Here is a 15,600-nt window from a genome sequence, read left to right as displayed (position 1 = left end):
ACGCCATGGACAGGCTGGGCTCACCGTGTCCTCTGTCAGGCTACCTGCGGCCCTCTGTCCTTACATGCCTCCTGGTGAGTGCCCCATGCTGCGACTCTGTGAACTCTCTCACTCCTAAATGCCCAACCTGGGGACTGAGGGAAGAAACTGCATTTCTGTTTTCTGCACCTGGGATTTTGAGCTGGGACCAGGCAGGTAGGAGGCAGAAGGGAAGCTCGCTGGAGACCCTACCTGGGTCCTACCATGGTTCTGAAGCTTCCCAGCGATCCTTCACTCCCCACCTTGTGAGGCCGAGTGCCTGGGCTGTGTTTCATTGCCAGAATTGTCTGGGAGGTGAAGGGGTGTCGCTGGTGAGTTCTCATCTGTGGGTCGCAGGGTAGATTCTTGGCCTCTTTCTCTTGTGGTTACCATATCACTTTCCGCATTTGGGAAAAAGTTTTGTTTTCTCATCTCTGAAATAGCGTAAAATGTTGAGGTTGCAAGTGGCTACAGAGAACCACTGGTGGGGGCGGGGTTTGAGCTGGAGGTGGAAAGAACTGTAGGGGAGAGTCAGAAACCTCGCTACTATCTTTTGGGTGATTTCTTCCCCTCTCTGGCTTTTACATTCCCCGTCTGAAAAACTGGCACAAATCAGTGGCTCATAACCTTTTTAGAACTGTAAGTTTTCTTGATTTGTGTATGTGTGAAAAAGTTCTGGATTTGTACCCAAGGAAAATGTATATAAATGCAATGTAGCACTCAATTCCAGAGTATCTTAGATTCCTTAAAACTAGGCTGATTACAAGGTTAGAACCCCTGGGTGGTTTCTGAGGCCCCTTCTCTTCTTATTTTTTAAATTTTTTAAAAATGTTTTATTTTATTTCTGATAGAGACAGCATGATCAAGGGAGGGTCAGAGAGAGAGAGACACAGAATCCAAAGCAGCCTCCAGGCTCTGAGCTAGCTGTCAGCACAGAGCCCGACGCGGGGCTCGAGCCCACGAACTGTGAGATCATGACCTGAGCCGAAGTCGAACGCTTAACTGACTGAGCCACCCAGGCGCCACCCTTCTCTTCTGTCTTAACACAGATTATAAAGTCAATCATAACCTCCTAAGAGCTGTGTAAATATTCCAGGACAAAAAAGGAAAAGGGCAGAATGAAATATAAACTGAAAGGTTCATATTTTAAACAAATGTAAAATTGGGAAAAGTGTAGAGTTAAAAAGTAAGGATGAAAATGTTATAAAGACTTTAAAAGTCATAGTAGATCTTTTTCCGTTATAATTTTTTAGTGGGGAATTCTGTGATGTGTGTATTTTCCATCAATTTTGCTTTCTTTCTTTTTTTTTTTTTTTAATTTCTAGGAGAGAGAGAGAGAGACAGCGTGAGCAGGGGAGGGTCAGAGAGAGAGGGAGTCACAGACTGAAACAGGCTCCAGGCTCTGAGCTGGCAGTCAGCACAGAGCCCAACGCGGGGCTCGAACCCCCGAACCGCGAGATCATGACCTAAGCGAAAGTTGAACGCTTAACTGACTAAGCCACCCAGGCGCCCCAATTTTGCTTTCATAGAATGCCACTTTGTAATATATTGTAGTTCACCCTTGGTTCCAAACTGACCTTTCATGCTTCTGATATGGTTTTGGTAGGTACGTCCACAAACGTTTCTCACATCTGTTCTTCTGTCAAGGGTTGTAAAGTGCTGGGGATGTAGAAATGAATGGGACTAAGGAGCTCATGCCCAATGGGGGAGACATGTATAAACAACTATATTTCACTGTGATCAATGAACAGGAGGATGTTAGCAGCACTCCTGGCCTCTACCTACTAGATGCCAATAGCATCTCCTTCCCAGTTATGACAGTCAAAATTGTCTCCAGACATTGTCAGATGTCCCCTGGGGAGGCAAAATTGCCCCACTTGAGGACTACTGGAGTATGTGAAGCTGACGTGCGCCCACTAGACCCATTCCTGGTCATTGCAGTTCACAGAATCCACAGCGGGAGGAAGGCTCTTGGATTCAAGTCTTGGTTCTATCAGAGTTTCTTTATGTTCTGTCTCAGTTACCTTGTGTGGTAAATGGAGGGTTGTCTTAGATAATACCTGAGGGCCCATTTACCTCTTAGCCTTTTGACTGTGAGTTCATATGAGAGTTTCCAGCACGTTTTAGGTGAGTTTATAGTTAATCCTGTTAGCTCTGTTTCCGCTGCTACCTGCTGGCCAAAATGTCCCGGATCTTCCATAGGAATGGCTTTTTTGGTTGGGGGCTAGCCCACTGCCCTTTTGTTTAGAGTCTGTGCTGGAAGCCACTTTAGAGTCATGTAGTTGACACCTTACAGTGTTCCAGTATGTTCAAGTTCTGTGCTCAAAGCCAGCAGTGGGTGACTCAAAAGCCCTATCTACTTCACAAGGCTAGTCAGTCTTAATAACCACACTTTGCTGGTATATTAATTCACTAGTTTACAAGTATTAACCTGCCATGGCCATGAACTCTTCTGGGGATACAGTGATGAGCGAAGCATGGTCGCTTCTCTTATTGAATTCGTGATTGTAAAGTAGTAGTTTCCTTATCTGGTTTGAACCCACGCCAGCTCTGAAGTAGGCAACACAAGTGTCAGGATCTCCATTTTCTAGATAACATTTATAGAAAGGAGAGGCAGTAACATGTTGAACACCACAGGCAGTTAGCAGTACTGGCAATAGAATTTAAATACTGCTCTCTAGTGTTTTAATTTTTTTCTTATACTCTAATTGAGTTGTCATTAAAAAACGTACACATGCAGTAAAAGCTTCATTGCAAAGCCGGGTTCTTTCGTTCTTGCACGGTCACTGGTTTAGTTCAGAGGACTGGTATTTTGAATTGGAGGTGTTGGTGCAGGTGGTGGGAGGGGATGAGAAGCCCAACCCAGACAGGCCTCTAGTCAAACTGAAGCTCAGGACATAAAACGCTGCTCAGGCCCTGCCACGAAGTAGGAGCCAGCCCCCAGGCAGTGATGTGGAAGGCGTGCGAGAACAGAGGCTTTCTTGAGTGAGGCCTGAGCCCTGGGCTGGGAGGCAGGAGAGGCGCGCCCCTGCTCAGCCCTGCCTGAGTCACAGTGTGCCCCCTCCAAGTTGCCTCCAACCTCTTCATGGCCCTTTGGTATCCCCCAATCAGAGAGCCCCAGATTGGAGACCATTCATCAGTTGTTTCCAGTTCCTCTTATTTTAAAGCTGATCATTAAAATAGTAAGAATAATTTAATCTTGAGTGTCTTTTGCTCTCACATCGTCACTGCCATCTTCTTTGCTTAAGATGTTAGGGTGTGTTTCCTAGAACATTGTAGTGGCCTTTTAAATAGACCGCCTTCTGGTCCCTCCTCTCCCTGCTGTACTTTACTCAGCTTGACCATGTTTATTACTCTCCTACTTAAAAACCTCCGAAAGCACCCTGTCACATGAGTATAAATCCCAGACTCCTCTGTCTGACCCTTATCTTTATTAGTCTTGCCAGTCTTATTTTCCTCCTGATATCATACCTGCAGACTAGGTATCTGTCCCTAAATACCTCTTGAGTTTCTATATATTATCATCTGCTAGAAGTACCTCCCTCTCCTCTTGTAAACCTACTTATTGCGTCAGATCCAGCTTAGATGGTGCCTTCTCTGTGAAGGCTTTTCTGCTCCCTCAGGTACAGCCTCCAGGTCCTACCCCCAAAGTAATACAGGTCACATTACTTTGAATTAGGCTACCTTTTCCACTGGACTACCCACAGTGCCTGTACATAAACAAATGAATGGAGGGGAAATTAACTCCCTAAACGTCAATAGATGTAAGAGCTTATCATTCATAATAATCTCCACGGGATGATAGCAGTTCAGTGGTTGCCAACTGGCATTACCTCCAGTAGTGGCTCTGTACAATAAGAAGGGATTTCTGCTCATCCAGACTTGATTCCTAATGGTGGCTTCACCAGTTAAAAGCTACGTGATCTCTATTTCTTTATCATTTTTTACCACTGCAAAATGCAGTGGAAAATATTTAGGCATGAAAACTTTGTTTATGCACTGCCACTCCATACAGATACCAGGAATTATTTTGTGGGAGGGGACTGGGGATGACAAAATGATGCTTAGTCTTGGTTCCATTTGCTTGAGCTGGCAGATAGTGAATTGGCCATGTCACTGCTGACCTGTGTTTTTCTTTCCCTACCATGTAGATCCTGACAGCTTCTTTCCTGTCCTATCCAGTGCTCAGGACCCTTAGCCTGCAGCTCCATTCGGCCGTCACTGGCAGCTACCTATCCGGCACTTACTCCGTCGTCTTTGTCAATTGTCCCAACGAGCAGATTGCCAGAGATATTGCCAGGTATGGTGAAGAGGCTCGGGTGCTGCCCCGGGAGGCTGGGGGAGCTACCAGGAGGCTCCACGGTGGCCATTATAGGGTCCCTCTCTTGCTTCTCACAACCCTGTGTGTCTACTACACAGCTATCTGCTTGGGGTGATAAGAGGAACATGGCTGAATGATCCCCCCTCAGATCCTGCTACTGGGCCTGAAAATGTTGAGTGGCACATGGGGGCATTTAAGGGATACGAGGCACAGAGAGTTAGGTGGCTTGCCCAACGTGCTAAGGTCAGAGGACAGGAGAACTCTGCATGTTGAGAATTTATGTCTTATAATTCTTGACTCCACTCTCTTTCTTCTTGGAGATGTTCTCGTAGCTTAGTGCCAAAGGTGCTCACCATGACAAGGGAGGACGGGGAGGCTGTTCCAAGTTATTTGGCAGATTTCTAAAATCAGCTATGGCATGGTGCAAAGAGCACTGGACTTACAGTCAAACGTTCAGGGTTTGAATGCTGGCTATGCCACTTAGCTAACTGTGTGACCTTGGGCAAGCATTTTCTTTCTCAAAGCGTTAGATTTCTCAGTTATAACATAGCGTCATGCCACTTACCTCACAGGGCTGTTGTGAGGATTAAATGAGAGGAAATATGTACAGTTCTTACCCCAGTAACTTGGATCTCACTAAATTTTTTTTTTTTAATATTTTTATTTATTTCTAGGAGAGAGAGAGAGAGAGACAGCGTGAGCAGGGGAGAGTCAGAGAGAGAGGGAGACACAGACTCCGAAATAGGCTCCAGGCTCTGAGCTGGCAGTCAGCACAGAGCCCGACGCGGGGCTCGAACCCACGAACCGCGAGCTCATGACCTAAGCGAAAGTCGGACGCCCAACTGGCTGAGCCACCCAGGCGCCCCTAAAGTTTTTTTTATTTGTTTTTGAGAGAAAGGGAGAGAGAGTGTGAGTGGGGGAGGGGCAGAGAGAGAGACAGATCTGGAGCAGGCTCTGTGTTGACAGCAGAGAACCCGATGCAGGGCTCTATCCAGCTCACCAACTGTGAGATCATGACCTGAGCCGAAGTCGGATGCTCAACCAACAGAGCTACCCAGGCAACCTTCCTTTTTTTTTTTTTTTTTTTTTTTTAGGAGTTTCTATCTTAATGTTCGACTATTCATTTGGTAAATATTCTCTCTCTATTCTTTCTGTGTCCTCTTCCTGTAACTCCTGGTTAGGTAGATGTTGAATTTGCTCTTGGTGACTGAACTTCTACATTTTTCTGTTCCTTTATTCCACATACTGGGAGAATTTTGGAGCAGTGTTCTCTCTTACTTGTTTTACAGCTGTTTTGCTATTCACCCCTTCTATAGGCTTTTTTTTTGTTTAAACAATTATGGTTTTTTAAAAAATAGTTTAACCAACTGCTCTTATTACATAATTGCTTGATCATATTTTATGGATGCAATAACCTTGCTTTATCTTTCGATGGATACTTGTTATACTTAATTTATGTGTAATTTTTTTCTTGCTATCTTGACATACAGTTGACATACACACAACATTGTGTAAATTTAAGGTGTACCACATGATACCTAACGTAAATATGTAACACTTAAATGATTACCCCATTAAGGTTAATTAGCACGTTCATTACCTTCCGTAGTTCTCTTATATGTGTGGTGAAAGCTTTGAAGATTTGCTCTCAGCAACTCTCAAGTATACACAGTTCTACTTATTTTAAAATCTTGGTTTCGAATGTCCTATTAACTGGTTCTCTTGTGTAAATTCTTCTGTTTGTTGAGTTTTTGTCTCTCTTGGTTACTGACCTTCCTCAATTACTTTGTGTTTAATTGTGCCCTCTCCCATCTTTTAGTCAGTGCTTGTGGGGAAGTGCAGAATGGCTGCAAGCAGTTGGCATTAATTACACAGCGCTATTTCTGGTGTGAATGCACACTGAGGGGATCGTTCACCTGGCCGGGGTGCCCTACTCACTGGTTATCTGGCACACTTACCGCTCCTGTCTGGGGACAGACACTCCATTACCGCTGCCTGAGCCCTGGGAGATTTCGGGGGTCCACTTGCTTCTGCCGTGACATCCCAGCTACCCCCCTTGGTGGGTGCCTCTTCTGTGGCAGCTGCCCTGCGCACTCCCTTTCAGGTCTCAGGGCTGCCCTTTTTTCTCTGGGGCTTCCTCACAGTCGTTGGTACATGGCGTGTTCTTACCGTGTGCTGGCTTGGCTGAGCAATGGGTATTTCCTGCCGCTTCTAGGCTTTGGTGTCACAGGGAGGATGGAGCATCTGTTTAGTCCACCCGGTGGGACTGGAAGTCTGAAGCGGAGCCTTTAGGAATGTGTCTGTGGCGCTCTCATTCAGCCTGTTTTGTTTGGTATTTTTTATTAATGGTTTGGATAGAAAAGAGGCCAGTGGGTGTAGTTCCCAGGATTTGCAGAAGCAGAGTCGATGGCATGTGACGGAGGGCCCGTCACCAGGAGCAGGCGGGAAGCCCAGCCTGAGCTGCAGAGCCAGCACTGAGACCGGGTCTCTCAGCTGCATGTCGGTAGTCTTTCTTCTCTAGTGTACTTTAAAGCTTGGTCTGCTGCCTCTCAGTTCTGGGTCAGTTCAGTTCTGGTTGCTGGCAGTGTCCTTAGATCTCTTCATTGACGGACACATTCTTAGCTAGAAAGATTAACTAGAAACATCTCTTGTTGGGGCTGGAGTACAAATCCTGAATGTTGAATCAGAAGACCTGGATTCTAGAGTCCCCTCTGCTGCCCACTGCACATATGGCCTTCTCTGGGCTTCGACCTCCATATAGAGGGAAGTGGATCAGAGCAGGGGCGCAAACACAAATACGTACAAGCAGGCCCCTAAGTGAGCAAAGTGGGCTGGGGTAGACTGCGGGAGGGCGATGGTGGATAACAGCCCTGACTGTTCCTGTGCATTGGGAGGAAGGAGGGCAGTGGGAACAGTGTTGACCTGAGAAGTGGATGTCACACCTCGAGGGAATAGACACTGCTCAGCTCTAGTTAAATGTGACCTTGGAGGACAGGATGTCCAATGTTACAAGACTCACTTTCTGGTGAGAAGCAAGATCATCTGTATTTTTTTTTAATGTTTATTTTTGAGAGAGAGAGAGTGTGTGCATGCACACACACACAGCAGGGGAGGGACAAAGTGAGAGAGGGACAGAGGATCTGAAGCAGTCTCTGTGCTGATATCAGTGTGCCGGATGCAGGGCTCGAACCCACGGAACCATGAGATCATGACCTGAGCCAAAGTTGAAGGCTTAACTGACTGAGCCACCCAGATGCCCTGGTAATCTCTTAGCTTTTGAGTGTGAAATATCCTGATAGTAAATATTAGTAACAAAATCAAGAATTTTTTAAATTCTGTGACAGCCAGACCATGTATGTGGTTTGTGATTCACTAGGCTATGGATTTGGCAGTTTCTCGAGGTGCTATGCTTCTCTATCTTCTGCTCTCCTCAAATGAGCATGAGGACAAAGCTCCTACCTGTGACTCGCTGCTTATCTTAGTGTGTGTGTGTGTGTGTGTGTGTATGTTGTCAGTCAGTTAATGTTCTCTTTCTTGCTCTCACACTCTGGTTTTGTTTTTTGGCCATAGCCCTCCATATTTCTAGTCTTTTACCCATGGACAACTTGCTGTGACAGTCTCTGAGGAGCTTACATTCTCGGCCTGTGAGACACTGGGATTATTTTTTTAAAAGGTTTAAACCCCTGTGTTTCCTTGCCACCGTCAGGACCAATAAAATGTAATTTCTCAGTGGACGATTGAGTGAGCAAGAGTTGCAGCAGTTGCTTAAACGGATTTGTGCCATGTGTCTCTCCTTACAGTCCAGGGATTTATTTATCTCTGGAACTTTCCAAGGGACTGTCATGTTAATGTGGAGGCTTAAATAGAACAGTGTTGAGCCTGGAACTCATGGAAGAGAAAGTAGGTCAGTACTCTTGGCAACAGCTGAGGGCATGAGGGATCAGTGAGCAGGGCTCAGATGAGGTTTCCCTGGCAGGGTTCAAGCACTTCAGAGAATAGATCAGGCCCCGTTGGCTGCCTGAGACTTGAGAAATGTTTGCCAAGGCCTGCCTGATTCTGAGGGCTTGAGGTTTTGATGTCTGGGAACACCTCTTCACATTGACAATTTGGTCGTGCTCCTATTTCCGTGACACCTGTACTCATTCAGGCACATGTGATTGTGTTCACCAGGGCTCTGCACCAGAATCAGACTATCAGACCAGGAATTCCAACCTATGGTCTGTGGAAAAAAAAAATCTTAGAGGTCTGCAAGGGTGATGATTGTGCTCTTAGGGCTGTGGTAGAAACCTTTCCAAAATGAAAGGTGAAAAGAGATATGATGGAGTTTTGCTTTTATTTGGATTTATGTCTGTTCTATGTGGTCATGTGGGTGTCTACAGATCAGAAGCAGTGTCAGCCTGGTACATATCCGGAGTTAAAAGCAGGAGATGGTGATAGAATAAACTTGAGTTCTTGGCTGTGAAAGGATTGGAAGCCGCTGACTGAACCTATCTTGTTACTAGAACTATACAGCAGAAGAGGCAGCTTGAATGAAGGGGACATGCCTATCTCAGATTCACGAATACTTTTTCTTGGAATGAAAGACAGAACATGGTTAAGGTCACACAGCCATCCATTGCAGGGCCAGGAACTCAGTCTCGGTCTTGTGCTCTGTCCAGTGCTGATCTCTTCCCCTTCCACAAGCAGACTGGGCCTGGCCTTAAAACTGCCTTCCCTTAGCTACTTCCCTACCTTTCTCCCCACCCAGGGGAGGACTTACAAATAGCACTGTCTTTAGAAGTTCTGTGCCTGGTTGTTGTGGAATGTGTTGGTTTTAGGGGAAGGGGCACTCTAAATGGTTATCTACTAGCCTCTGGTTTCCTGCGTAATTCCCAGGAACTCCTGTCCCATGTCCCTTTTCCTAAGATGTTGGGTATTTCCCTCGGTGATGGTCTCTCTCTCTGTCTGCTTTAGGGCTATCCTGGATAAGAAGCTGGCTGCCTCTGTGAACATCCTGCCCATGGCATCCTCTCTGTGAGTCTGTGGAAGAATGAGGGAGTGCTAGGTCAGGTCCTGGCCGGTGGGAAGAGCAATGGACTAATGTTCATTGTTAAAGAACAACTCAAAGGCATTTGATTGATGAAGAGTTCATTGTTAATTTATATTCAGAGGAAATCAATTAGTGGATTTATGTCAACTAATAAAAGCAAAAATAGGCTATGTAAACAGAAGGGAGGAAAAAAATATAGTTTAGGAACAATGAATCTTGTTTGCACATTCTTTGTTTAAAAATATTTTTTTAAGTTTATGCATTTTGAGAGAGAGAGAGAGACAGCCAGACAGAACATGCGAGCGGCTGAGGGCCAGAAACAGGGAGAGAGTGAGAATCCCAAGCAAGCTCTGCACTGCCAGCACAGAGCCCAGCTCGGGGCTAAAACCCCTGACCCACGAGATCATGACCTAAGCTAAAGTCAAGAGCTGGATGCTTAACCAACATTCTTTGTTTAAATTAGTTAGCTTGCTATTATCAAAGAAGTCAGACTGGGGGTACCTAAGTGGCACAGTCAGTTAAGTGTCCGACTTCAGCTCAAGTCATGATCTCACTGCTCTTGGGTTTGAGCCCCACATTGGATGCTATGCTGACAGCTCAGAGCCTGGAGCCTGCTGTGGATTCTGTGTCTTCTTCTCTTTCTGCCCCTCCCCTGCTCATTTTCTCTCTCCCTCCCTCTCAAAAATAAACATTAAAAAATTTAAAAAGAAAATAAGTCAGACTGGGCATTCCATCCCTGAGTAAGCCTATTAGGGATAGCAAAGAAAATAATTCCTGCTGCTTTTGAATTCTGTGGAAAACTCAGAGGTTAGCTTCTATGACAAGGTGCTTCTTTGTGGTGTCTGCCTTTCATTTTGTTAACACCCTCACTTTAGTTAATCCTGGTTATACTGTTTCTCTTATCAAAATATCTCAGCATCCCAGTACTAGCTGTGCAGGATTTGTCTTATGCCTTGATATCTCTGATCAGCCTGTTTCTCCCCTGGTTGGGGAGGGGGAGAGAAATAATACCTACTCTAAAGGTCAGAGCAGGAAAGTGCTGTGTAATGAAAGCTCCCTCCACCCCCCAACAACGCCCTGCCCTCAGCGGCTCACATCATCTATAGCTATAGTTCCCAAGTGTGGCTATTTTATTTGTTTGTTTGTTTATTTATTTATCTATCTTTATTTTTGAGAGAGAGAGAGAGAGAAAAAGACAGGCAGAATGCGAACAGGAGACGGACACAGAGAGAGGGAGGCGCAGAGTCCAAGGCAGGCCCCAGGCTCTGAGCTGTCAGCACAGCCATACGTGGCTGTGTTTCAGAGGCCTGAGCTCCATCCTGGTGCTACTCAGTCATTCTCCCTGGGGGTCGGGCTTGGCTTACTGAATTAAAAAAAAAAAATTATGTAGGTGATTCACATAAAGCCAGTGCTTGGGAGCTAGAACAGAATTTCAGCCCTGCATTCCCTTCATATGTCCATCATTTTTATAATTGATCCCTTCACCACAGTGCCGATGGCCTAGGTCCTCTTAGGCTTGCCCTGGGTCAGTGTAGCTATTCTCAGGCCAAATTTCTTTCCCTGCCAGTGATGCTGTTTTTCTGCTCTTTTCTGAACATCGTTACTGACTTTGTTTTTTTCACTTTTGGGCCTATTTCCTTCCATATGTTACAAAGCTGACTTTTCCCCTGAAGCCTCCTGTGCTTTTTTAGTTATCCATTTGTAGACACTCCACTTAGAGAGTGAGTGATAAAAGTAGCACCAGTCCAAAGGATGGGAGGGGCCTGGAAGTTGTGAGTATAGGATGAGCATAGAAAGAGCTGGAAATGCCCACTTTGGAGGAGAGAAAGCAGGAGTTTCCACATGAAGAGGAAGTTAGAGAAAACAGCTGAGTGGCAGACATTGGCAAACCATAAGGAAAACCATCTCAGGTGAAAGCCTATAAGGCAGATCGACGGCCTTCAAGAGATAGAATATTCAGGAATGTTTAGACAGCTGCTAGAAGCATGCATTAGACTGGTTGGAGTAGATGACCTCTGGGGACTTAGCCAATTGTAGACATTTTTTTGTGTGGGCTTGGAAGCATTTTAATGTTTCCACCTTAGTAAGTCACCTAATCGGGCCAGGTTTGTCATCTCCCTGGGCTCATCTTGTGAGCCTCATAATTTGGTTTTGTTCTCTTCTCCAGGTACTTCTGGAATGGAGAAATCGAAGAAGCCACTGAGTTCCTGTTGGTGAGTGAGGATGGCGGAGGTGGGGGGTGGTTGGGGCCTCAGTGAAGAGTGAGACCAAGGACTGTTCCCAGGTTCCAATTAAAAATGAGCAAAGATCAACTGCTTGAGGTTCTTGCCCCACATCAGGTGCCCTAGGTGCCTGGTGACCTGGACGAATGTGGTCTCCAGAATGGCCAGATGGATGGGTAGCTGCACAGCTGGGGTTGAGGCCCTTCCTAAAGCAGGGATTTTTTTTTTTTTTTTTTTTTTTTTTTTACAGCTAATAAAGACAAAGACTTCCAAGGTCCGCATGCTGTCCAGCTATATCAGGTAATGCTGGCCTGCCTTCTCAGCCAGGGACCTCCTGGGAACTAAGTGAATGGGCTTGAAAAGCAAGACACCTAGAGCCTAGTCACCAACCCTGTCCTTGAGATTCTCCATCTATAAAATGAGAGTGAGTGAGTGGAGACAGTGGTCCTCAAGATTTTGGTCTTTGGATCCCTTTATACATTTAAAAAGTATGGAGGACCCAGAGGAGCTTTCTTTATATGGGTTACATTAAAGTTTATTGCATTAGAAATTAAAACTGAGAAATTAAAAATATGTTTTAGTTCACTTATAATAACAAAACTGTTCTATATGAACATCAGTAATGTGTTCTTATGGAAAGTAACCATATTTTCCAAGAAACAAAAAAGTGAGAAAAATGGTATCATTTTACATTTTAGCAAAATCTGGCTTGTCAAGAAAGCTGCATCTCCTCAGAAAACATACTCTCTCTTAAGTACAGGGACACTTTCATGCTCATGATGATAAACTCAAACTTTCAAGTTTTGCTTGAAAACATGAATTTTTCCACAGCAAATGATATCAGTTGTCTTCATTTGAGTGATGGTCTCACTTTGTTCATACTAGAAAAAAGTCTGCCTAATGCTCAAACCTCAGTAACCAGCATTTGTAAACAGGACAGACAAATTATGGTCACTCAGGCTTGAAAGTCAAAATGGTGTTCCATGAAAAAAAAAGTGTAGTTTGTTTAGTCTGGCTTGCGGCTCAAACAGGCAGGCAGGTTTAAGACAACATTGAACTTTGGTATATGGCAGAAGTGCTTTAGTGTGCACTTCCCAGTGTGAACTTCCCATTTCATCACATGACATGAATGAGAAATGCAGTCAAGGGTTGAAATGTAATAGCAATAGTAATCTTCACTGCTTTATAGAGGATGTTCTTAAGTGAAAGTGACTTGTATGAAATCTGCGGTGAAGAGCCCTGTGACGGATCTCATGGTACGGTGCCATTGCCTTGCCGCACACCCGGGGGCCAACAGTCTGTTGGCCAACAGCCGACGCTGTTCTCACCAGCAGTGCACAGGTCCACACAGTAAGAAGATTAATAGAAAATCAGTATTTTTCAGGGGCGCCTGGGTGGCTTAGTCAGTTAAATGTCCAAGTTTGGCTCAGGTCGTGATCTCATGGTTTGTGAGTTCGAGCCCCACATCGGGCTCTGTGCTGACAGCTCAGAGCCTGGAGCCTGCTTCAGATTCTGTGTCTCCCTCTCCCTCTTTCAAAAAATAAACAAACATTAAAACAATTTAAAAAAATTGGTATTTTTCTGAAAATAGTTTTGGCCCCATGGACCTGGCAGAGTGTCAGAATTCCCCAGGGATCAGTGGGCCTCACTCTGAGAACTGCTGGTCTAGATTGTTCTTCACAATGTGGTTTGGGGAATAATTGGCATCACCTGGAAGCTTGCTAGGACTGCCTCCTCACTCTCACCCCAAACTAATAAGTCAAACTACAGTTTAACAAGATCCCCATGGGATTCCTATGCACAGTAAAGCTCGAGAAGCACTGGCTTAGATCAGTGATGCTCAGGGCACCTGGGTGGCTCAGTCAGTTAAGCATCCAACTTCAGCTTGGGTCATGGTCTCACATGGTTCATGGGTTCCAGCCCCACATTGGGCTCTCTGCTGTCAGCATAGCTTCGGATCCTCTGTCTCCCTCCCTCTCTGCCCCTCACTAATACATGCATACTCTCTGTTTCAAAGAAAAAAAGTCAGTGATTCTTGGTGCCAGCTGTGTACTGTAATCACTTGGAGGCATTTTTCAAACTACCAGTGTAGGCCCCACCTCAGATTCGGACTTAATTCATCTGGCATGGGGATCAAGTATGGTATTCTTCAGTTCCCATATCGACTCTAATGTGTAGCCAGGGATGCAAGTTCCTCTCTGGATGATGAAACCCTTTTCCTTCACTTCTTAGGAAGCCAGGCTATACCCAGATCTCAAATCTCACAGCAGAGAAGGCCCCCAGGTTACCACCTTAGCAGAGGTGGGGGAGTAAGGCCCCTTTGGTAGAACCAACACTGTCAAGAAATTATAGATTAACTGGTGAGGGGCAACTTCATGGTAAAGGGAGTGAACCACAGAGCTTGACCTCCAGGGTCAAATCCTGGCTTCTCTACTTGCTCTTTGTAGCATAATATGGGCATGTGAACTATTCACCTTTTCTGTTCTTCACTTGCCCCATCTGTAGAATGGGGACTGTACTAGCACCTTGGGCTGTTTGGCATATTGGAATGAATTTATGTGAAGTGTACACACAAAGTGCTGTATCAGCGGCAGCCCTTACTACTAACGTGTTAAAATAGTCTTATTCTGTGTGTCCAAATACTGCCTTCATACACAAACTGGGTTCTGTATGTCTGCTAATAAAAACACATACCTAAGGGAGCTCCTTTTCTATTTGCTAGAGGGGTGCTGCTTGGTTTGTGAATCATTGAGTAAACCCAATAAGGTCTTAAAAAAAAAAAAACCAGCAGAAAACAAACATATACACTGACATGTGCCCTGAAGTAAGAAAATTCATTATCCTTGGTCACTGGATAAAGTCACCCCAACTCCAGATGTTTAAGTATGCGTGCATGTGTTGGGATTTACTAAGCATGCTATCTCATGGGAACTTTATAGTGCCTCCTTCACTGGAAAGGAAGCAGGGATTATTTTCCCCATTTGACAGATGGGGACTGAGGCCCAAGGCCTCTTATCTCTTTAGTTTAAGAAGTGAAGAGAACTTGCACTGTGTGCTGAGGGCCAGGTGAAAGGAACAGAGAGAAAGGAGAACTTCCTGTAGGTTCAGATGGTCAAGGAAGATCCCTGGGAGATCAGTGGTTGAGTTGGGCCTTGAAGGATAGATAGGCTTGTAAGTGATGAACAGAGAACTTTCTTGGTGGAGAAAAGGATGCAGAGATACAGGGGGTTGTTTGGGGAAGGCACACTGAAGAGTGTGGGATAGTGATACAGACAGTAACGAACATATAAATGAATGCATGCGGTGCCCGTTAATGCACCACGTAAGTGCCTTATATGCCTCGTCTCACTTATTCCTCACCAGCCTGGTCATATAGGTATATTTTTACACCCTCTTTGTATGCCCTTTGGAGAAATTTAAGTGATTTGTCCGCAGTCACACAGCTATCAGAGGCAGGCCTGGAACTGGAACCCAGGACTGGGAGACTCTAAAGCCATCTGGCCCACCTCATCACTTGTTGCCTGATGGGAAACCAGCTTGGAGCAGCGGGCTCTGGGCTGGCAGGTGGACCGCGGTAGATTGCAGGGCGCCTCATAGGAGGCCGGCCAGTTGGGTTTAACTGCATAGGCTGATTCTAATCATAGTCACTCACAGGGCTCTGCTTTCTTTCCAAGGTTCATGCATCCTTTTGAAGTCCCAGAGGTCTTCAGTCTTCCCATGGACCAAGGAGATGTGCGCTACTTGAAGTGGCTGGACGAGGGCACGGGAGAGGACTGAGTGGGGGCGGCTTGTCGCAGGTCCCGCTGGCCGCCTCTGGCCTGCAGCGCTGCACCCCCGGGGAGGGGGCCTCCTGCTGCCTCCTCGCAGCCCCGCAGTCTGTGTCTGTATCTGCATCAGCATAGAAGAGCTAAGGAACTTGAGGAGGTGGAGGTCTGAGGCCCCTGAGGCTGGAGGAGGGGGCCGGGTTGATTGGGCCACGCAGCCCAGTGGAACTGGTCTCTGAGTGCTTC

General features: G+C 45.8%; 1 protein-coding gene across 1 annotated transcript; it reads left to right on the top strand.

Annotated features, from left to right (window-relative positions):
• Positions 1–15,600, top strand: LOC120233436 (protein CutA homolog). Its single transcript, XM_039234673.1, has 6 exons — positions 1–74; positions 4,170–4,318; positions 9,293–9,352; positions 11,536–11,581; positions 11,841–11,890; positions 15,265–15,600. The coding sequence occupies exons 1-6, from the start codon at positions 6–8 to the stop codon at positions 15,365–15,367; spliced, it is 477 nt and encodes a 158-aa protein (XP_039090604.1). The 5' UTR covers positions 1–5; the 3' UTR covers positions 15,368–15,600.

The sequence above is a fragment of the Hyaena hyaena genome, unplaced genomic scaffold, assembly GCF_003009895.1.
Source record: "Hyaena hyaena isolate Hyena2069 unplaced genomic scaffold, ASM300989v1 scaffold_90, whole genome shotgun sequence".
Classification (NCBI taxonomy): Eukaryota; Metazoa; Chordata; class Mammalia; order Carnivora; family Hyaenidae; genus Hyaena; species Hyaena hyaena.
This window is presented reverse-complemented; position numbering and strand designations above follow the sequence as displayed.